General features: G+C 43.7%; 1 protein-coding gene across 4 annotated transcripts in view; it reads left to right on the forward strand.

Moving 5' to 3' along the window:
* Nucleotides 1-22,305, forward strand: part of Drosha (drosha, ribonuclease type III) — a 110,488-nt gene that overhangs the window by 78,205 nt on the left and 9,978 nt on the right. For 3 of the 4 annotated variants that reach the window (XM_006520021.3, NM_001130149.1, NM_026799.3), the window contains 6 exons: nt 2,591-2,693; nt 4,316-4,386; nt 9,503-9,547; nt 10,891-11,048; nt 12,331-12,436; nt 21,048-21,189. In XM_006520021.3, the coding sequence (XP_006520084.1) occupies nt 2,591-2,693; nt 4,316-4,386; nt 9,503-9,547; nt 10,891-11,048; nt 12,331-12,436; nt 21,048-21,189 (625 nt within the window). The remainder of the gene's footprint in view (nt 1-2,590; nt 2,694-4,315; nt 4,387-9,502; nt 9,548-10,890; nt 11,049-12,330; nt 12,437-21,047; nt 21,190-22,305) is intronic. The other variant, XR_383823.2, reaches the window with a different exon arrangement.

Here is a 22,305-nt window from a genome sequence, read left to right on the forward strand (position 1 = left end):
TTATGTTAACAGGCAGAATTCTAGCTCTGAACAGAATATTTCAGACAGTTTGTGAACTGGGTATCCACGTGGGATACTTCTTCTTTAGACCTTTGAGAAGCTCCAAATCACAAATCCCACTAATTAAGCTTTAGGCTTTAAGCTTTAGGCTGTATGCATGCCTCCTTGTCTTAGCTGAGTGGCTAACAGAACAGACTCATGCTAGGATGCTATAACCTTGGTCTGATCTGGTGTTGCCATTTCTATCTGATGTCTTACAGTAACTCATACCAGAGAGGAACATGGTCATTTTGGCTGACCCCTTAGGGTTTTGTCCATCCCTATTTTTGCATCTTGGGTGGCTATAGGTCAGTTGTTCTCTCCCAGAGCCTCAGCTTTCTCATATATAAAGTGGGATCTACATTAGCTTCCACACACATGCTGGTTTTGAGAATTAAATGACATTAGGAGTTTTCATGAGTCTACTTAAAGTGGGTTTCATGATCTTTGTTCATGGAAATCATACAAAGATGTAAATGAGTTTGTAGCAGCTAGTTATTTTTAGTGTTGTTTATCATTGTTCTTACAATAAATTCTCACATTTTATAGGCTTTTGTGTTTATCAGAAAGAATGAAGGCTCTTAAGTTCCTCGTTGTCAGTGTTTACTGGAAAAGCTTTCCTTTGCTTTTGCCTTAAGTAGTTTCTTCCCCTTTCCTTTCATTTTGATATAAAGGTTGGAAAAGACTAGTTTTGTCACTGGCTTGTTGATTTGATCTTGTAAGACTGTTAATAATATTCAAAATATAGCAAATTTCAGCCTGTGGTTTCATGTTGTGTTGTACATTATCACAGTTACAGTGGTATTCTGCAAACCACCCTTGGGAGCATTGGAGAATGTAATTGAGAGTGCCTAATGAAAAACTATAAGCAACAAGAAGAGCTCACTTGCTCTTAGCAGCCTTACAGTGCATGAAGTCCAAGTGCGATGGAAAAGCGCTTTGGTGTTTAGCTGGTATGACATGCTTTGTGGTTGGAAGTACATAGTAACCAAGAACTTTAAGCCTTTCCAGCCTCATTTTCTTTCCATTTTGGGCCATAGTGAAGTTGTTTTAACTATTCTACAGATACTGGGATGACAGTGGAGAGGATATTTACCAGGTGTAGCCTGAAAGCAAGCCATTACATAGCACATTGGATGCTATCCAGAGCCACGTAGAATGACTGGCTGGCCAGCATCTCCCTTCAGGAATTGCTATATGGTCTTACGTCACCAAATCCACCCTAGCACAGCTCTCTGATTTGGAATCCAAGTGCCAAGAATATGGTGTCTTCAGCCATATTCCTCTTTGATTTCTGAAGTTACTTATTTCACATTCTAATATATAATCAAATATAAATCTTTTTGTAGAACCAGACACGTGAAAAATTATCTTACAGAGTTCCCCAGACATTACCTAGTTCTCTTCCCTGGAGTGTTTGTCTCCTGCAGAAGGCTGTGGTGGTCCCACCTTTTTCTAGGGCAGTAGCCCTGCAGCTGCTGGGGAGCACGGAGTTGGAGAAAGACTGGCAACCGCTGTGCATCCTAGGGCTTCATCTAAGTACCCCCTCCTTTACGAGCTCTGCTGAAGCCTACGTAGACAGTCAAGGCTGAGAGAGTGGGCTGTGTGAGGAGTTAGAACTCCACCACACCCCAGAAGAATTGCAGTCTGCTCAAGCAGGACTCTAGAGATAGCAAGCAATTGTATTTTCCCAGTGAGGCTGTGAAACAGACGACATTTACATAGTCTAGTATAAACTCTGGCACTTTGGGATCAACTGGGGTTTTTTTGTTTTTTAAGGAACTTTGTGCGGTTATATTTGTGGTAGGCAAAACTGATTTGAATATGTTTTATACTCTAGATTCTTAGCAGTGATTCCAATCCAATCCAAGTGGAGATGGATGGAGTCTGAATGTCTAGTCCAAAGACTGATGAGATTGCAGCCGTTAGTTTGTTCATTGGCTTGTGTCTTATTCCATATTATGTTTCAGGCATTTAGGAAGTATTTTAAGTTTTAACTTTATGGAAATGGAAACAGATTTAATACATATATATAATATTTTTATCTTTCTCCTTTTATGAAAGTCTCAGGAATTTTATAAGGAAGTATTTATTTGTTTGGGTCTACCTCTAAAAGGTCTTATATTTAATTGTATATTAGGATATGGAACGAGTAGATACAGAAATCAAGGTGAAGGCGCCTCACCTGTTCTGTGTGGTACCAGACATCATGCATGGCAAGCTAATCTAGATCAAAGACTGGAGACTCTTGGGTTAGGCTTGCATCCTCTCAGTGAATCCAAACACCCATGTTCTTCCAGCAGCAGCTTTTTTAGTGAAGTCTCAATCTTGGTTTGCACTTAGATTTGAAAAGTCAGATCTCGTCATTTCTGACCCCAAATCTGACTGTTAGAATTTGGACTGACCCATGTGGATTTAACACTCGTGAGTGTTAGACTAAGCGCCTGGTAACCTGCATAAGGCCTGTGCATTTCACCGCTGCTCCCTTCTCCGTGATGTACGGGGCTGTTTTGGTAAGTGTTCTCACCTTTTGTCATTTTGGATTTTATAGAAACTTGAACTGGATCGATTTATGCTATATGCCCATGGGCCCGACCTATGTAGAGAATCAGATCTCCGCCATGCGATGGCCAATTGTTTTGAAGCCTTGATAGGTAATTTCCCTTTCAAATCTGTTTCTCGTATGTGTTGAGCTTGTTGGAAAGTGCGTGAAAATCACCGTGGAAGCTCCCAGTGCACGTGCCCGTTCCTGAAGCGCGTGAACGCTCACCACGTTGTGCTGTACGCATCTTAGTGTCAATCACGGGGAGTCAATCATGCTTTCTACTTGCCGTGTTCTTCGTGTCTGACCTCATGCCTGGCATTTCCTGATCTGGAGTGAACACACACACCACTCGCACACACGCACACACGCACACACACGCACACACGCACACGCACACGCGCGCGCACACACACACACACACACACACACACACACGCACACAAAAGAAAACAGGAACTGAGTTACTAGTAATGTCCCAGTGTGGCTTTGGAACATATTTTAAATTGTTTGCAAGATTTTCTGATTTTATTATTTTGGAAAAAAAAATCTTTTTAATCCTAGGTTTTGAATCTGTGTAACTAGTGTTAATTTTGAAAAGGAAGACTAATATATAGACACTTCACACCCAGGCTTTATATCTATAGCATATTGTTAGCTGTTGGCATAGGAAAATTAATGGAGAATTAATTAGTGGTAATTGAAATATACATTATGATAAAATGTTAGAGTCAACCAACAGTTTCTGTTAACATTTCTCCACTCTTTCCAAGCAGTGTGTGTTTTTCATAAATAGGTGTATTTCCAGAGAGTTTATCACATGGAATTATTGTGCCCTGTCCACATAATTTGGCAGGGTTATGATTTGGGTTCAGGCTTGAGCAGACAGATTCCATCACTTGTCAGATAGGTGTCTCTGGCAGATAATGCAGTCCCTGATCTTCACGCCCTCTCAGAGATGGAGGTAGTGTCACTGCCTCAGGGAGTTCTTGAAAGAGTCACCCTCGTCCTGCAGCACCCAGGTCCAGAGTAGAGTTCCACAGAACCGAGTCTGCTTTTCCCAAGCTGCCCGAGAAGGGGCAGAGAGGACAGTGGCGCAGCGACCCTGGTGCCCGCCAGGCAGATCCACGGCTGCTGTTGTATCCATCTAGCTATAGCTATTGATACATTCAGTAATGCTTACTGATCAAAGCCTTCTAGGTTAGCATTTTAACTTTATATGTGGAAATGTAGCCATTCTGAAGACAGAAAATTTTGATTTTAAGAAAATATGACTTTTCTACTCTATTTTATTTTGCTACCAAGTTAAGATGTTGCTGTAGTGCTCACGGTTTATGATTAATGTGCATTTGCAGTGCTTCATTCTGGTTGTATCTATTTTGTTGTTGTTAACATATATATGTTTGTTTTAAACCATGCACTGTAAAAACAGAAACTGAATTGAAGTGTATTCTTTAGTATAATAGGTTACATGCTATATCTTTCATGAGAGTTCATTTCTAGCCTCTTCTGCTTACAAATTTTAGTGAATTAACTTTATATTTGCAGTCTGAATTTTAGCACAAAAACATGGCTAAGGGCAGGGAAGTGTTCCCTTTAAAACAGTCTGCGCTCAGCTCCTAGGCTCTCTGCTGTGACTGGGTTTAGCTTGCCTTTTTGCTTTTTATAGAGATGTGTAATTTTCTCTGAATATTAATGCAGCCTTGCTTTTGACACCCGCTTCCTTTCATCTAGGAGCTGTTTACTTGGAGGGGAGCCTAGAGGAAGCCAAACAGTTATTTGGACGCTTACTCTTTAATGATCCGGTATTTATGTTCAGCCATCTTCTTTTCCTTGCCTATGTGTCAGTGCAGAAGTTTTGTTTCTTGGAAAGACTGTGGGAAAAACTAAGTGCCAGCCTCCCGTAGGTGGTGGACGTCAGGTCCGTCAGCTCTTGCGGACACGGGAGTTCTGGGACTTTTTTTTTTTTTCATAATTTTTTTTAAACGATCATTTAATTATTTCTAGATTAAATGTGAATTACAAATACAATAGGAGTTGTTATGTTCTGCAGATTTTCTATGTTAATCATGATCTTATACTTTTAAATATGTGAGTACCTGTCCCATGCACGGGCTAAGTTAACAATATTAGTCTGTTGCTGGTTTGTTTTGTTTTGTTGTGTTTGTAAATTATGTAAACTAGAGGAACATACTTATTTTAGACAGGAGTTTCTGATGGACCTATGAATAAATAATCTAGAACTTTTTTACGAAAGCAAATTATAGGGTTGTTTTTTTGTTTTTTAAGATTCTAAGATGGTTTGTGTTACTAACGTTTTAAGGCATTAATATTGCCAGAGATACCCTTCTCCTCCTGCATATGCTAGAGCGTCCTAAATGCTTTCTGTACCAAAACAAGTCAGTTTAGCATTAAAGTGAAAGGCAGCTCTCTATTTCACACTGAAATGGCATCACAATTGAACGAAGTAGCCCTTGAGGAGTGAAGAACACAGGGTGCCAGTGTTATAAGCCAGGTGAAGCCCTCGCCTTACACGCTACCCGGTGTTAGGACTGCATTACTCTGTGTGTTTAAATGTCAAGACTTTTAAACACGTGACCTCCATGGTCTGTCCGGGAATTGTTCAGTTTGTTTTTCCAGAGGTGGGATGGCTTTTATGTTTATCTACTGTAATAGAAGAATTATCTGTGGCCCCCGGGCCCCCATCCTGCCCTACATTCACAAACAACTGTGCATCTTGATTTGTGTCTGTAGCAGATGGCGTGTATTTTAGGACTCTTTTCTCGAATTTTAAAATATCCTAGTTCCAGCTTTTATCCTCTGTCGCAGCTCAAGCAGCCTTCTCCTGCCTTCCTAAGTGTTCCCCTCACCTCTGCTGTCGCTGCTCCTTTGTCCCGACTTAACCTGTACCCTCTCCTGGGCTCCTCCCAACAGCTCTCTCCTCTGTTCTTAATCGGATCTGCTTGTGTGCAGACTTTCTTTTCCCCTTTAAACTTCTCTGTCCCATTTGTCTACTTAGTGAGCTTATCTTACACTCCCAGCAAGCGCCGAGCGCAGAGCTGGCCTGTCCAGCGCTGGGTACTTAGTAAAGGCGGGATGAAGAAGTGTCTGAGCGGAGAAGCCAGGCCCAAGCATCGTCATCTTACAAATGGAACGGCTGGAGTTAGGCATTCATTTTCATGTCTCTTGTAAAACTGAGTAAGGCTCAGTTATACATAACTCTCTGCCTCAGAATTCCCATGTATACAAGCTGGAGCCTTTTAACTTGACTGACATTTCCAAATTGGCTTGAATCTACAAGCTATTGAATGGGTGAAACGTTGGCAAACTCTGTGTGTGTGTGTGTGTGTGTGTGTGTGTGTGTGTGTGTGTGTGTGTGTGTGATGAAAATGTAATAAGTCGAACACAGAGGGAAAAACAGAGACAAGTAATGCAGGTTGATGGACTCTGTAACTAAGGGGTGTCTATGTTAGTGAGGAGACAGGCGGCCTGAATATTGAGGGTGTTGGTTAGCTGCTACGTGTGCAACCAAATTAAGAGAAGGGGTTAGTTTGAAATTGGGGTTAGCAACCCAGTGTCCCGATAGTTGTTGTTTAGGGGCTAGGGCAGAGCGAGGCAGCTGAGAGAGCAATGTAGTTAGGATGGCAGAAGGACTCACAGAGAGGGTCCTTTGACTCCTGTCCTGTGGGTGGGTGGGTGGGAAGGAGGCCTTGTTTCCTGTTAAGGTCCCTGTTGGCCGTGTCTGTGTTCTCAGCCCAGCCCTTTCACCAGCAGGGCTGTCCTGCCTTTTCTCTGTCGGCTGACTTCTTTCTAAGAGCTGTCTGCGTTCAGTTTGTATAAGCTCCAGGCCTGCCCGGTGCGTTTGCCTGTGTGGAGAGAGCTTCAGTCTGGTTGCCCCCTGGCCCCTGCAACAGGGGAGAGGCATTACATCACTTTCTCTCTCCTCTCTTCTCATTGTACACCGGTCCCCAGCATCTCTGACCCAGGCCTTTCTCTGGCATTCGAGAAATTGGAAAAGGTGTCTCTTCAGATTGCTTCTGAGCAGCCTGGCATGGGTCTTCCACAGACTTGCCATTTTAACAGGTTTAGTATTGGCCCCCATCACCTTTAGTCTCGAACATACTTTGCTTTTATTTTATCCTTAAATCATAAACCTCAGGCTCTTTTCTGCCCTAAGCTGTCCCCTCCCCCATATTCGTTCAGTTTTAAATTTTCATCACTTGACTGGGTGACTCTGGGTTTGCTTCCCTTGCAGCTGTCCTGCATTCTTCTCAAGGCCTCTCATCTCTCTCGCCTGTTAACTGTCCATCATCATCCCTCAGTGTTGTGTGAGTGACAGGCTTTCCAGTTTTAAGATATTTGGTTTCTAGCCACCAAAGTCTACACAACGTAACATATAGAAGGTTTGGTGGGGTTTCCTTGCTCTTTTAAACAGGGCCTCTCTATGTAGCCCTGGCTTAGCAGGAACTCACTGTGTAGAACAGGGTGCCTTGAACATACAAAGAGCCACCTACCTCCACTGTCTGCGTGCTGGGATTAAATTTCCCCGATGGTTCTGCCTGTGTCAGTCTCCTTTTTTGTCCACAATGTCTTCATGCCATCCTTAGATATTTTCTTTGCTGCCTCTCATTGATGGACGTTTGGTTCTCACTCTCCGCTGGGGTTTGCTAGATTTTCTGTCTTCTTCAAGTCCTCTTTGGAGGTTTGTCTCAACACCCTGGGCAGAGTGATGCCTCTCCTCTGGGGCCCACTTCCTCCCAGCTTGATGGAGTAGCCTGGCCTCCTTCAGTGAGCCTACCTCAAGTACAACCATTTCTGTTCATAAGAGATTCAGTCTGTCTGAGAAACAGGCAGCTGGGGTGTAGTTTAAAATGATTTTTCACTATTAAGGGACCTACTGCAGGTATGTAAGCTGTTTATTTACCTCTGTTATTCCTCATTAGGCCTCTTTGAGGACAGAGTTGTATCCTATTTATCTTAGTAACCTAATACATAATGGGTATTTAATATCAATATGCTATGTTAATGAGTGACCCAGCCAATCTTGAGCATTTTCTAGAGGCAAGCCATAGTCCCCGAGTTAATTAATAGTGTTGCTGGGATCCCAGTCTAGATGCAGCACTACACTGGGATAAATAAGAGGAAACAGATGTGGGTGAAATTGTCTGGTTGTAAGGTGGCATACATTTGCACCAATCTGGGTGGCTGTGGACATCCAAGGAGAAATCACAAGTGCTTTTAAGTGAAAAACATGAAGCAGCAAGAAGGAATGAATTGGAGTGTCACGTGAGTCTTGAGTTCTGGAGACACTGGGAAAGGTTGGAAGAGAAAGCTGACCTATGAGTGTTGTTGATCGTGGTGCTCTCCCTGACCGCACTGGGCATAACGCTCTCAGTGCGCTAACTACTAAGTGCTGTCAGGGACCGATTGGAAGGAGGGGGATTAGCTTCGGTTTATACCTGTGGAAATAGAGGCTGGGGAGAATAAATAAGTTACCAACAGGCACTCAGAATTAAGCCTAGCCTCCTCAGCAGAGCCTGCGCACTCCCTAGCTTAGTGTGTAAAGGGAAGGGATGGTTACTGTCTGAGTGCGTGCGAGGGAAGGATGCCCATGAGGTATTCCCAGTCATGGCCTAGATGAGAGGCCACTGTAGCGGAATAAAAGAATCCAGACAGAAGCAGGGTGAAGGGCGGTAAGGATGGGGCTGCACTCCAGTGGAGACACGTGGCCAGAGGCAGATGGGAAGCATCCATCCTGTCATGGGGGGGAGAGAACACCGGGAGAGTGTGTGTGTGTGTGTGTATGTGTGTATGTGTGTGTGTATGTGTGTGTGTGTGCTGACACTCTGGGGAGTAAAGGGGAGAGGTTATTGATTTGGTTAACAGAAGTCCCTTTTTGTGCCTGTAAAGAACGGTTTGATATTTAAACCCTTTCTTTAAATTGTCTGAGAACCTCTTTGCTTTCTTAAGAAGTTGTTCAGGACCATTGAGCTTCTATTTCCTTTTATCACCTAATATCACAAATGATCCTAAATTTTCCTGTATCCTGCCAAAAACCAAACTTGAGAAAAACATTTCTTTTCAGGTTATTTTTCTCGCTTATTTAAAAGAGCCCAGCACCAAGGGCGGAGAGTAGATCCAGGCACGGGCTCCCTAGAGTCTGAACCTGAAGGAAAACACTTTTCCCCAAGGAAATGGGAATTCTAGCTGCTCCTGGATTTAACGCAGCCATGAGATAAACACCAGAATTTTCCATAAAGTTTATTTGTTATCATATTTCAAGTCAGCGTTTATGTGAGCCACGTTAAAGCGGGTCTCAGAGTTGTGAGGCTTAGGAATGGGATGTGTGTTCCCACTCCCTCTGAGACAGGCTTGTGACAATAAAGTGAAATCAGAGGGCGCACACGGTGGCAGTCACTGCTGCAGATCCCCAGGTCTGGGGTGACAGTGAGTGCAACCGTCCTGTAATCCAGTGTATTGGGTTCAGCAGACATGGAACTGAGTTTTAAAAGGCTCTTTTCGGCTGGGCGTGGTGGCGCACGCCTTTAATCCCAGCACTCGGGAGGCAGAGGCAGGTGAATTTCTGAGTTCGAGGTCAGCCTGGTCTACAGAGTGAGTTCCAAGATAGCCAGGGCTATACAGAGAAACCCTGTCTCAAAAAAATCAAAATAAATAAATAAATAAATAAATAAATAAATAGGCTCTTTTCCTCCTCTGCTTAATAGGCTAATTACAGTCACTACAGGCCGTTTGAGTGGTGAATACACTTTTAAAAATGTGTTTGTTAGCACTATTGAATTTGCAGTGACTGGAGTCAACATGTGAAATAGTTCAGTATTTCAAATAATGACATTTTATTTAGTGCTTTGGAGTGTGTTCAATGACTCCCTTGAGCACTAAAGACATCATTCCATTTTCCAGGACCTTCGAGAAGTCTGGCTCAATTATCCTCTCCACCCACTCCAAGTGAGTATGACCGACCGTGTCTGCAGTGAGTCCCGAAACTTCATGGCCACCTTTCCCTTCCCTGCCCACCTGTAGTCTCTGACTCTCTTCCCCAGAACTATGACTTTATGGTGGGCGTCAGGGAAATTTCAGAAATAAATAGTAGACTGCGCACGCACGTGTGCTCAGGTGACCTGGTAAGCATGGGGATGGCGCTCCTGAGGCGACAACTGCGGCTGTGGAGGAACAGCCCTCCACACAGTGGGCGCCTCACACCGTGTTGGCGCTTGCACGCCATGTGCCTGCCCGTGGAGGGAAAGTGGTGTTAGAGGCGATCTTAGGCATAGTTAAGAAAGTAGAGCAAATACTAAATGAATATTGCTAAATTTTAACCTAGTTTGGGCTTTAGAAATCGAGTCGGATTGTATAATATTTACTACACAGTGCTGCATGAGAGCTTTTTACTTTTTACTTGGGATTTAGGAATTTAAAAGATCTATACATAGTGCGTGCTTTCCCTCGGTTAGCTTTAAAAGTTTTTCTGCTTTTCTTTCTGCTTTAGTTTAAGATATGTATATTTCCCTTAGTCTCACGTTATATGTGAATATGTATTTAACATAAATAGTAGTCACTAGTGATCAGATGTTCATCGAAGGTTTACCATAGTAAACGGCAGTTCAGCGCTGTAAGAAGATTCTAGTGAAAATAAGAGTTATGCAGTACTGTTGAAAATGTTAATCTTAGTTATACTTCTTAAATTTTCTCTTTGCCAGTTGTTAAAGGCTTGTTGCATGGAGCACCACCTGTGTAGAGGAATAATGATATCCACCGGAAGTAAATTCAGTTTTAATGATGCTCATTTGCCAAAACAGTTTGCATAGTATGTTCAAGATGCGCAGTAGTCCAGTTACTCCAAAATCAGAGGCTCCTAAACGGCAGCTCCCAGACAGCCGTTCCCATTTCCTAGAAACTTGTCAGACAGACCAACTCCCAGCACCGCGCGCACACACACACACACACACACACACACACACACACACACTGACGCGCATGTATATGGCAGCTGTTCTTCAGCTTTCGTCTTCCTTAGAGAGTTAGTCTAATACCAGAGATTTTGAACTATCTATGTATAGAACTTGGCCTTGAAATTTGAATGAAGATTGGAAAATATTATTTGAGCCTTCTTTAAATATTAGGTTTGTTTGCTATTCTAAGAGATGAGAAAGAGGCTTTCAGGTTTTATTTGGCATTTCCGAAATTTCTGCCCACAGGAGATGGAATTTTATAGAACAGTGTCCAAGAATTGATAATTACTCTTGTATCAAAAACTGTGATTTTTAATTTATTTCTATTTTTTTCTGAAGCTACAAGAGCCAAATACGGATCGGCAACTTATTGAAACTTCCCCAGTTCTACAGAAACTTACGGAGTTTGAAGAAGCAATTGGAGTGATCTTCACTCACGTCCGGCTTCTGGCGAGGGCGTTCACACTGAGAACCGTGGGCTTTAACCACCTGACCCTGTGAGTGGAAAGTGTTCACACAACTGGCCCTACCTGACCGTTTAGAGGAGGGGGTTCCAAACCTTCCTGCCCTTCAGAGGAACTTAGAGGGCAGACACACTGCAGGGGAGTCTTGTGGCGAGACAGCAGCCAGGCAGTAGTGTGGATCAGGGACTGTTGTCTGTCCCAAGCTTTGGGTTCCATTGCTATGCATCTTGATGTCTTAAAGTTTATGAGATCTGAAGGAAGTAAGCCCTTTGTCCACACTGAGATGTGGATTAAGAGTTAAATGCTTTGAGGGCCATGTGGTCTGTTTGTCATGATCTGTCGTAATACCTTAAAAAAAATGCCATAGATGTTAAAAAAAAATGTGACTGCTCTCTAGTAAAACTTTCAAACAGTCTGCAACTGGATACAGCTTTCTAACTTCTACTTTAGATAAATTTGTTGAGACTATTGAAATTGAAAATAAGAAAAACTTTGCTAGAGACTAAAACCCTGGGTTCAGTTCTCAGAGCAGCAAAAAAAGGGAAGAAAAAACTGAGAAAAGTAGCAAAACTATAGGTGTGAGTGTGTGGGCGTGGCCATGGTATAGATGTGGTTGTGTGGGCGTGGTCATGGTATAGGTGTGGTTGTGTGGGCGTGGTCATGGTCTATGAAACTTTTACCCCTTCTCTTGAATGGAAAATCCCCAATTCTCTTTAAACTGTAAGATTAAAGACATAGATTTTGTAAACATTTGAAAATTAAATTCCAGATTTGAATAAGTAACATATATATTAAGTTTAGAAAAAGTTAGGGGCTCTTTTCTTGCAAGTTTATATATATATTTATATATTTTTTTTAACTTTATTTTTCAATTACTAGCACTCTGCTTTGGCCAGGTGCTGTTCACTGATCTTGATTTAGTAGTCAGTCACTTATCCTTAAAGCAGCCCCTTTGGAGCTGGAGACGGCTTAGTGATTAAGAATGGTCACTGCTTGAGTTTGGCTAGAGTCGTATATAGAATAAATCACCTGGATCAGGAGATCTTCTGGCCTCATGTGCACACCTGTACACAAACACTATACATACCCATGATTAAATATAAGATTACATTTTTTTAAATTTCATTTTCAGATTTTTCCCAGAGTTGAAGATGTCAGGGTACTGTATTTAGTTTTATGCTTTAAAACAAAATGAACAAATTATATTTTTAGGTTATAATCTTAAAAATTATGTGTCTTGTTTTTTTGTTTTTTGTTTTTTTTTTCAATCCACAAGTAGTTCCTGGTATCTTTATTAGTGGTACTTCTTTTTCAGAGGCCACAATCAGAGGATGGAATTTCTGGGCGACTCCATAATGCAGCTGGTGGCCACAGAGTACTTGTTCATTCATTTCCCGGACCATCACGAAGGACACTTGACGGTAAGCATCCTCACTTAGTTCTTCTCGGAAGACAGCGGGACAGCGGACAGAGAGCGAGAAGCAGGAGGCCCAGAGTCCTGCTCGCTTAACTAATCACTTACCTCTCGGGGACTATGATGGTCACTTCTCTTCCCCAGGGGAATACTCTGCCATGTAAGTTGTGTGTGTATAGACATATACATATGCAGTGTGCAGTGGCTCCTTCACACTGAGTCCAGAGAAACAAGGGAAATGAATGGGCAGAGAGGCAGTGGGGAGCCACGTTGGCTCTGGGGCAGAATTGGAAGGGAAGTGCAGAGATGAAGTTCGAGTCATCGGCCACCTCACTTGTGCCGTCCAGAATCAGACTGTGTTAGCTTCCCCTTCCTGTGTCCAGTTTTACCGTGAAACCTGTCGGTAGTGTAGTAAACCTCGGAGGGTGGGAAGAGCCTGTCCAGCAGTTCCTGACTTTCAAAGGCCTCTGACTAACCCCTCAGCAGCCCCTTGAGAACTGCCTGTCGGGAAAGCTGGGGCTCTGTTAGGTGGACGATGGTGTGCACCCTGTGTTCTTCAGTGTGACCTCGATTGTGATGGCGCTAAAAGCAATTCTTCCATACTTTTTAAATTGTGTGTGGTTTTCTTTGACTAGAAATGAATCGCAGCTCTGAGATGTTAGGCAGTGGCAGAGACCATGGAGTTCAGGTGGAAATTTTCAGTGGTATTTCTCAACTCAGTCCTCACTGGGTGAGAGAGGACTGAGCTTCTGTCACCCGCCACGTGCTGTGACAAGGGCCAAGAGCACCCCTTTAGTTGTAAATGAGCTGGATGAGTGCCATTAAAAATTAACTGCCCTTGGAGAAAGACAAGGATTTCTTTCTTTGAACTCTTTAGAACATATGAACGTTTGGGGAGCCAGTGTCTCATCTTGCTTAGGAAAGCAGTACGTTGTGTGTTGAGTCTTCTCAGCTACAGAAGAGACTTTATACATGTCAGAAGTGCCTGGTTTATGTGAGAAGTAGCCAAAGCATACCAAGTAGCCTGGGGACTGCAAATGCGTGCTTCAAGAGGCCCCTCCTCCTGCTCTTCCCGAGTTATCCTCTAGGCTCTTAGGGATGGGCCTGCTTTCGGATGCTCTTTCCCTAGCAGGCTCCAGTACTACATGGACAGCGAGAGCTGATGAAGCAAACTCAGGGCAGTGCGGCGTGCGTGTTCAGGGCCTGGCTTCTTTCCACTGTCCCTTCAGAGCTGGCAATGGGATTGCTTTGGTTTTGTTATTCTGATGTGAGGTTTTGTTTTGTAGAACAGGCTGGGTTCAAACTCACCGCAGTCTTCTTGCCTGTTCACACTGTGGGTGCTGAGGAAGTACAGCTTATACAAATGAGTGCATCAGCCTCGCTGTCTTAAAATTAGAGCTTTTTATCAAACTGGTAGTATCAAATGATAAAACTAGGATCCATGTGGTGGTTTTACAAAGCATTGTTACAGAAAGCTCTGAGAGAAATGAATAGTACCAGCAGCTCTGATGGCAAGACAAAGATGATGTGTCATAAGCACATATTTCAAAGGCTGTTAAACATTGACGGTCTGCTCCCTCCTTGAATGGCATCTCCATCGGCTTCTGTCACACCGTATTCTGGATGTTCCTATACCTCTTTGCTTAACTACTGTGTTTTAGCATCCTTAGCATCTTCAGCTTATTCTTTCCAGCTAGTAAATACATCAGCATCTAAGAGGTCACTGCTGGAGCATGTCTCCTGCTGATATATTGTCGCTCAGACAGTCCGCTCCATGTTGGTCAGCAATTTTACCTTCCTGGCAGGAAACTTGCAGCAGATCTCTTCAGACTCACTTCTGTCCTGCGCTCCAGTGCCAGGTGTCAAGAGGGAATATAATATTTTCCCACCTCGGTGTTCTTGAAGTTTCCCCAAGTAATGGTTGCTGACAGCATCAGGCATCCCGTACTGTGTATCAGAGACCTAGGAGTCGTCTGCGTCCTTCCAAGTCCTAACAGGGTTACTCTGGTATTTCTGGAGCGTGTCCTTTCGTTACCACCTAATCTCGCTATCACAGAAAGCTGCTGTCCCAGTCCTGATCACCTGGGTCACTGAAGGGAGTTCTTCATAGCAGTCAGGGAGTTATAGGAAGAATGTCACTGACGGGGAGGCCGTTTAGAAGCAGTAGCACTTACACAGTTGTAAAGGGTGGGAAGCTTGTGGGTCTGGTCATACAAGGCTCGGGGTAGTAGAGCATCCCTGTGCAAGAGGAGTGCGGTCCTCAGATCTCCCCCACACTATCCGCTACTCTCTGAAAAGCTTTCCTTGGTATTTTGAGGGCACTTTTTGTCCTTGGCCTAAGAGATGGACAGTTTAAAGCAGAAATCTTTCAGGAGACCCAGATCTCGGGATGACATGAAGTCATTTTTTTTCCATCAATTTGTACCCCAATCCAATCCATGCTATGTGTTTGAACCGAGAGTCTTTTCACAATAGCTCCCCAGTAACTGCACCACCTAGCTGTTTATTCGCCATCTGCTGTCATCAAAACTGTCCCTGTTGTCACTTGTCAGACCTGCCCCTTCCTCTAACTTCTGCTCCGCAGGTGATCTCATTCTGTGCTGCGACTTTGAAAACATCTGTATGCCATTTCCTGACGTATGCCCAAAGCCAGATCCCCTCCTCATACTCCGGACTCATAAGTATATGAGTATCATGAGTATAGCACTACTCAAATACTTAGGATGTAAGAGCATGCAAACCTTTAATTACATTTCTAGCAGGTACCTTTGACCAATGTGTCTAAAACCAAAGCTCTCAGTTTCCACCCTCAGCCTGCTTCTCTCTCAGTATTCTTCATGCCCATAAGGGTTATTCCATTATTTCAGTTGCCAGAAGCCTTCGGATCATCCGTAACACCTGTCTCTGTCTCCTGTTACACCTTCCTAACACTGGCATAGATATCCTGACAACGTTACCTTTGCCATTCATTCTGCGAGCGAGCACCGGCTTCAGGGCCTGTGCTGCTGGCTGACTTACAGCCGTCCTCTCCCATCGGATCTGGTCCTTTCCTCCTCTCTAGTCTGTCTTCGGTACAGTGTGTAGAAGAATTCTGTTTCCAGTGTTGGGAGATTGAACCCCAGGGTTTGTATGTGTTAAGCAGGACCTCTTGACACTGAGCTACAACCTCCAAAGGGATCGTTTTGGAAGGGCAACCAGGTAAGACGTCTCCTTTGCATCTCTGAGTGAATGACCTTCACAGCCTAGAGTTTGATTCCTCTTTGGGAAGTGGCTGGAGAACCAGCATGGCCCTTAGTGGTCTGCCTTCCTGTTCAGCCCTGCGCCCTGCCTGTGCTCTTTCTACTCTGCAGCAGCCTGCTGGGTCCAGATCCTTCTGTCGTTGCCTTTGCACACGCTGTTCTTGTCTGGAGGCTGTTCTATACCTACTTCTTTATGCTGCCGAGTATCCATTAGCATGACTGACCCCTCACTCCACTGACGTCTAAACCCCTTGCTCCTTTCTATTCTTGCTAGAATATCCTAGCGTGACTCCATTTCAGCTTGCCCATCCCCACTAGACTAGAAGTCGTGTAAGAGTGGGCTGTAGTTCTTCTCCAGCCCCACAGTCCCTAGCATGTGTTGGGCTCTCAGTACAGGCTCGGTAAAGAGCTAGAGTAGGGAGCTACAGAAGGGACTGCCACATCGAGGGCAGAGCATGGGCTCTGTAGAGAAACGACCTGCTACTTTTCATGTCCAGAAGTGAACGGGAAACTTACTTGCTTAAGGATTAAAAAAAAGAAAATGAAGTGTGCAGATTACTGGAATTGCATTGGAAGGACAGCAATTGATCCCTTCTTGTAATTAAAGGCACAGAGTGGCAGTTAATCACATTGGAAAGCTTACACTGAGCCGATTGGGTACACACTTGCTTTCTAAATAATAAAAACAAAAAAAGCAACTGTAACTGTGTCTTGCAAATGGTGCTGGTGTTGAGGAAAAGTGTTGCCCTGTGTTGAGTCCTCCAAGGGCCTGCTCAGGAAGGAATGTGAATCGGATGCAGATACCGTAGCTTAGTGCAGTGTGCATTGGGATGCCTAGGGGAGATGCTCTGTCTGTACACTGAAGTTCTTCTTTAGGGTCAGGCTCCCTGGGCGGTCAGTGTGAGGAGAGAACCTCTAAAGAGACTGATGCCTGTCCTACAACACTTGCAACTTGTTCCCTTCCTACGTCCAAATAGTAATGTGTCCCTAACAGCCTTTCTTGCCTTCACTGAAGGTTAATTTTAAATCAGAAACAAGAAAGAGAAGCATAGTCACGGCTTTGTAAACCTGACAGAGGGACTGTTGACCCCTGGTGCATTGGCAGCGGCCAGTACATATTCCAAACCTCAGACTCTGGCTGTGAGACGTCAAGACGTTCCCTCAGTCTCAACAGAGACGTCTCCCGCAATTACTATAGACTTAAATTTCCATAAGAACATGAAGATTGACATTCTTCCTTTAACTTCCCTAGTTGCTCTTGGTTCTAGGGGGAAGCCTTCTGCCCCACTGCTGAGCTAGCACGAGCTGCTTGTTCTCTGCTCGCTGTGTGCCAGGTGCTGTGTCCGGGGTGAAGTGCACCAGCAAGATGAACGTGCGGAAGGGTTTTGCTTGATTTTAGAGAAACGGTGCGAGGTGGTAGGAGAGAGAGCAGGGATTACAAACACACTTGAGAAGCGGTGATCTCATCCTGCCCTGCCGCCTCCCAACAGCGGCGAGTATAAATCATCCAGGCAGGCAGGTACCCTATCTAACAGCGCCCTGAGAAGATAGATTCCCCAGCCTCCCTGACGGAGGATTTCTCTATCCCTGACATAATTTGGCTCCTCGTGTCTGACCTGCATTCTGCCGGCTATCGTTTGTGTGCCTTTTCTTTACTTATCATGGGAAATGGAGACCATCTAGCCACCACTCTTGGTATAAAAGACCTGTGTGGCATATCACTGTCAATTTTAATTGTCTACTTGGCTCTCGCTCCACTATTGTCTTCTATTGAAGCCTCAAAGTAATAAGTCTGTGCCTGTGCCTCACACTAGGCGGCCCTCTTGGGTAGCTTGTGCCTTTCACTATGGCTCCCCTGAACCAAGAGTCTGAAAGGAAGAATGTCAATCTTCATGCTCTCATGGAAATTTAAGTCTATAGTAATTGCGGGAGACGTCTCTGTTGAGACTGAGGGAACGTCTTGACGTCTCACAGCCAGAGTCTGAGGTTTGGAATATGTACTGGCCGTTGCCATTGCACCAGGGGTCAACAGTCCCTCTGTCAGGTTTACAAAGCCGTGACTATGCTTCTCTTTCTTGTTTCTGATTTAAAATTAACCTTCAGTGAAGGCAAGAAAGGCTGTTAGGGACACATTACTATTTGGTAAAGGGGAGGGTTTGGAAGACAGTAAGGAAAAGGGCATCTAGAAGGCTTGTATTAAAAGAAAATCTAGAGGCATTCTATGGCTTTCTAGAATCCTTTCCCCATTATTGAGGAGCAAGCAAACCTTACCCAATACTGATGGCGGCTGTAGATAACGCCTCTGTGGAAAATAGCAGTTACAGGATCAGCGTCTGGGGTTTCTTATTCTCTGCAGGGACATGTAACTCCTCCCGTCTCCTGCTGCCCTTGCTTGTACCAGCTCTCCCTCACCTGGCTCTGATTTTTTTTTTTTTTCCTAGTTCCCACTGTGTTCACCTTGCTGTATCATAGTCCCTCCTTTTGCCACAATGTTTAGTTTTCCTAGAAAGCCCTCTCCAGCCATTTTCCCATTAACTACCCCAGTCTTCTTTAGGTCAAATTCTGTGTTCATCAGAATCCACGTGAACCTTTTTGAAAAGCTTGCATCCCTAGTCCAGAGTTCAAAATTCTGATCCCTTGGTGTTTGGAGGAATGTGGGCTCCAGTGCTGGAGAAGCCTCGTAGACCTCAGTATGGAAGTTGACTAGAATGTTCTTGAGAGGGTTTCCTAGGTGACCTTCTCTAGACAGCTTGGCTAAGATTTGCAGCTGTGTGTTCCTGCGTCTGCTCGCATCTCCATCAGTCCGGTGATTGTCGTCGCTGGCTGGTGTGTGGCTTTCTTAGGAGTGGGTCCCTTCTGAAGCACTGTAAAAGGATGCTGTTGGTCCTGCTGGGTCCTCAGCACTCAGCGCCAACCCGGTGAAGCCATCAGCCTGCCCTGCCACCGTGCTAGCCCCAGAACCTCGCAGCTTTGTTTCTGTTGTCAGCCTGGCTGTGTCCGTGGTTTGCCAAATAGATTTATTCTGAAGTTGAATTCAGCTGAGGACACAGATGGAAATTATCACTTTAATGAACTCCATTTGGGCTTTCATGATTAGGTAGAGAGCAAAGTCTTACTTCGTTTTACTTCGTGTTCCAAAGTTAAGTGGACTGCAGAAGTAAGGTTAGTCTCTGGTTTCCTTCTCCTCGTTGACTTCTTACTGTGAGCAAGAACTTAACAGAGATCCCTTTTAGCTATGTCACTGCCCTAAGACCTGCCAGGGCTTGGCGTTGAAGCAAAGCTGGTTCAAGCAACTCTTGTCTCTATCTACTCTGCTTCCCTTCCCTCATACAGAGTTTTACTACATGGCCCTGCAGGAGGAGCTGTGACGCTAGAAGGTGGCAGCTGTGGCCTGGTGGCCAGCAGTGTGTCATCACTGCTGTGTGCTCAGGTTCACATCGGGCCCATTGGTCCTGGGGCAAGAACACACCATTTCCAGAGCGTGTAGAGCTTCCCTCCTTACCCAAAGCGTGGATTCAGTGTGCTCAACATAACCATACTCCCAGAATAACTGCCCTCTCCGGGCAGGGTCTATTTCAACTGGAAATCCAAACCACAGAAAGATAGTGCTTCCAGCTCATGAGTTCATGACGTTGGTGATGTGGGCTTCTATTGTTTGAGTCATGTACTCATGTCACATTTGCCCATTTAATTTTTAAGCTTCCTTGTGGGTTTTAATTTATATGTATAGTTATTACTATACGTAAATTGTACAAAATAACATGCATATATTAATTTTAAATGACTAGTGTACTGAAGAAAACCTGCAGTTAAGGGGGACTTGGGAATGAAAATGGAGCAGAGGCAGGCAAAGAGTTACAGTCTAAGATTCAATTCAGGCAAGTTTTATGGAGATCAAGTCGTATTTCTGCTTCATGAATCATTGTCAGACAAATTAAGAACATATTGTTCCTTATTTATCTATTGTCAAGGATTCACTATCAAGCATTGAGAATAAATCTTGATTTTCATAAGCTTTGTTGACACTGTGGAGCCGTAGAGCATAAAGCTTGCATCTAATAAACACAGTGCTCTGTGGAGCAGTGGCGGCTATGATGCCAGCAGGGCTCCCAGCTGCTTCTGCCTGTCCTGTGTTCAGGAAGTCAACTATTTGTTTATGCTCCTGGTAAGGAAACATAGATTCAAGGACATTATTCGCCCGAGTTTTAGGGATCGGGGATAATTATGTCCGTTTTTTAAAAGTTTGGTGACTTCCCATCATGGAATCTGCCTGCTTCCCTCGTCTCCTTTCCCATCTCTCACCCAGGGTGTGTTAAGTATTTACCTTGAGCTGGTTCTGGGGACACTTGGAATGGATCTGTTGTATAATGTTTAGGCAGTGGCTAACATTACTATTCAAATAGTTCTTGGAGGGCTGTTAGTGGTCTCCAAGTACTGGTAGACATTTCTGTTTTGAATTCCTGAGGTTGAAATGTATAAATAAATTGGAATCTGGGGCTGGGGCTCAGTGGTTTAAAGAGCTTGCTGCTCCTGCAGAGGCTGAGTTCTGTCCCTGACACCCCTGTGGGGAGGCTTACCGCGGTTTGCTCTGCGAATGGCTCGCGCTGGGAATCCCAGCATCCTCTGGCCTTCACATGTATACACACAGCACATACACAGAATATAGATAAAGATAAAGGGTCTGAGTATGAAAAGACTGAGATACAGGGCACGTAATGCAAATCTTTGAAATAATAACAATATAAGTAAATAGGTGCTTTAATAACACTGAAGCATCTCTTCCCTAAGTCATGTAGTATCAAAATTAGGACCCTTGTCATGAAATATGCTTCTTGTAGACAGCTCAAGCACAGGCTTGAATGCTAGATGTGCCCCTGTAATCATTGGCGAAGACTGATTATTTCAGGATATGGAAAGTTTGTTTGGGGTAGTAAAAATGGGGAAGGTTTTCAAAATGTATCTAATTGTACACAAAAGGGGTACAATTTACTGAGTATAAATTATATTTAAGTAAAATTATTTTTTTGAAGTTTTAATGTTTCCTGACCTGGTAGCTTTAAGCTTTTCAGTAGTCATATCTTAGTCAGATTGCTGTATATCCCCTCCCAAAATCCTGCTCACTGCTACTAATAAGTAATTGGGTATCAAACTACTTGGTTAAATACAGGTAGTGGGGTGGGGGTTGGGGGCAGGTTAGTCATTAAGGAGACAATAAAAGCATTTGGGGAATGTTGTAGTCACCTGAGGATAGAGACAGACAGTCACTTGTCTGCTGTCCCTTTGTGACATGTGACGGGTGGTGGTTGGGTTCAACACAGGAGCTAGAGAGAGATCAGAGCTGATGTGGTTTCTAACCGTACTCCATTTCCTTCTTACCAGTTGTTACGAAGTTCCTTAGTGAACAACAGAACGCAAGCCAAGGTAGCAGAGGAACTGGGCATGCAGGAGTATGCCATCACCAACGACAAAACCAAGAGACCCGTGGCCCTAAGAACCAAGACTTTGGCAGACCTTTTGGAATGTGAGTCCTACCTACAGTGTGAAGCTTTTTAACTTGCAGGTCCAATGTTTAAATTAAACCCACTAGCACTTACTCTTTTTATGGTGATGGTGATGATGCTGTTGTTATAGCTAAAGGACCTCTTTTCTGTTTTTCTACTTCTTTTCTACAATGTTTTGTATAGCTCAGGTTAGCCTTGAAATTTCTGTGTAGTCAAATGTAGCCTTGAGCTCCTGGGGCGCTCCTGCCTCTATCTCCTGGTATTATAGGCTTGGATGACCACATCTGTCTGAGTAACCTCTTTTGTTTTTGTTTTTTATTTATTTTTGCCTTTCACTAAGCCATGTGAATAATACATTTGTGTTGTTTGATCTGTATTCAGGGGTAGTCATCAAGTCCCTTTGTCTGAAACAGTAACACAATGTAAAGATTAGTCAAAATCTCAGTAGTGGGTTTGATTTGGTTGGTTGGTTGGTTTTGCTACCCAGCACTCTTCATAAAGGGACGTAGGAAAAAAAAAATATTTTATTCACTAAATACCAAAATTGCCACCTATTGTTTTGAGTGAGAACAGACACCATCTTTGTCATGTTCTGATATGGTCTGGAAGCATAAATAATTCCATTATAGTTAATTAAGGGATTATGCACATAATTTTATTATTTCTAATATTACTTCAAAAGAACTAGAATAGTGTCTGGGCCTTAGAGCTTTTTATGATATAGTATTTTTCAGAATCGAAATTATGTAAAATATTAAAGCCTACTGTGCATGCCCGCTTGTTTACAGGTTATGAAGGCAGACTGACCAAGGCACCTGAAGGGAAGTAAAATTCAGCTGAGTGAAGGGTGCCACTGCCATTTCTACTTTAGTTCAATAAAAGGTTCTTGCAGTCTTAAATAAATGCACCATTTGTCCACTTGGCTAAAATTCTTTTAAGTGAGTCTGCCTTTGGAATTGACCCTTATCAATTCAGTTACATAAATTCTTGTGTTTTCGTTGAGCTTTTCTTAATTTGGGCAGGTCAAGTCTTTGAATTTTCTCCCTTCTTTCTCTGGTTATGAAACTTAGCATGGGACGGGACACATGAGTGATGGATGACAGGATGCAGTTGGGATGTGCGTGCCCCTGCATTTT

This window comes from Mus musculus, chromosome 15, assembly GCF_000001635.26.
Source record: "Mus musculus strain C57BL/6J chromosome 15, GRCm38.p6 C57BL/6J".
NCBI lineage: Eukaryota > Metazoa > Chordata > Mammalia > Rodentia > Muridae > Mus > Mus musculus.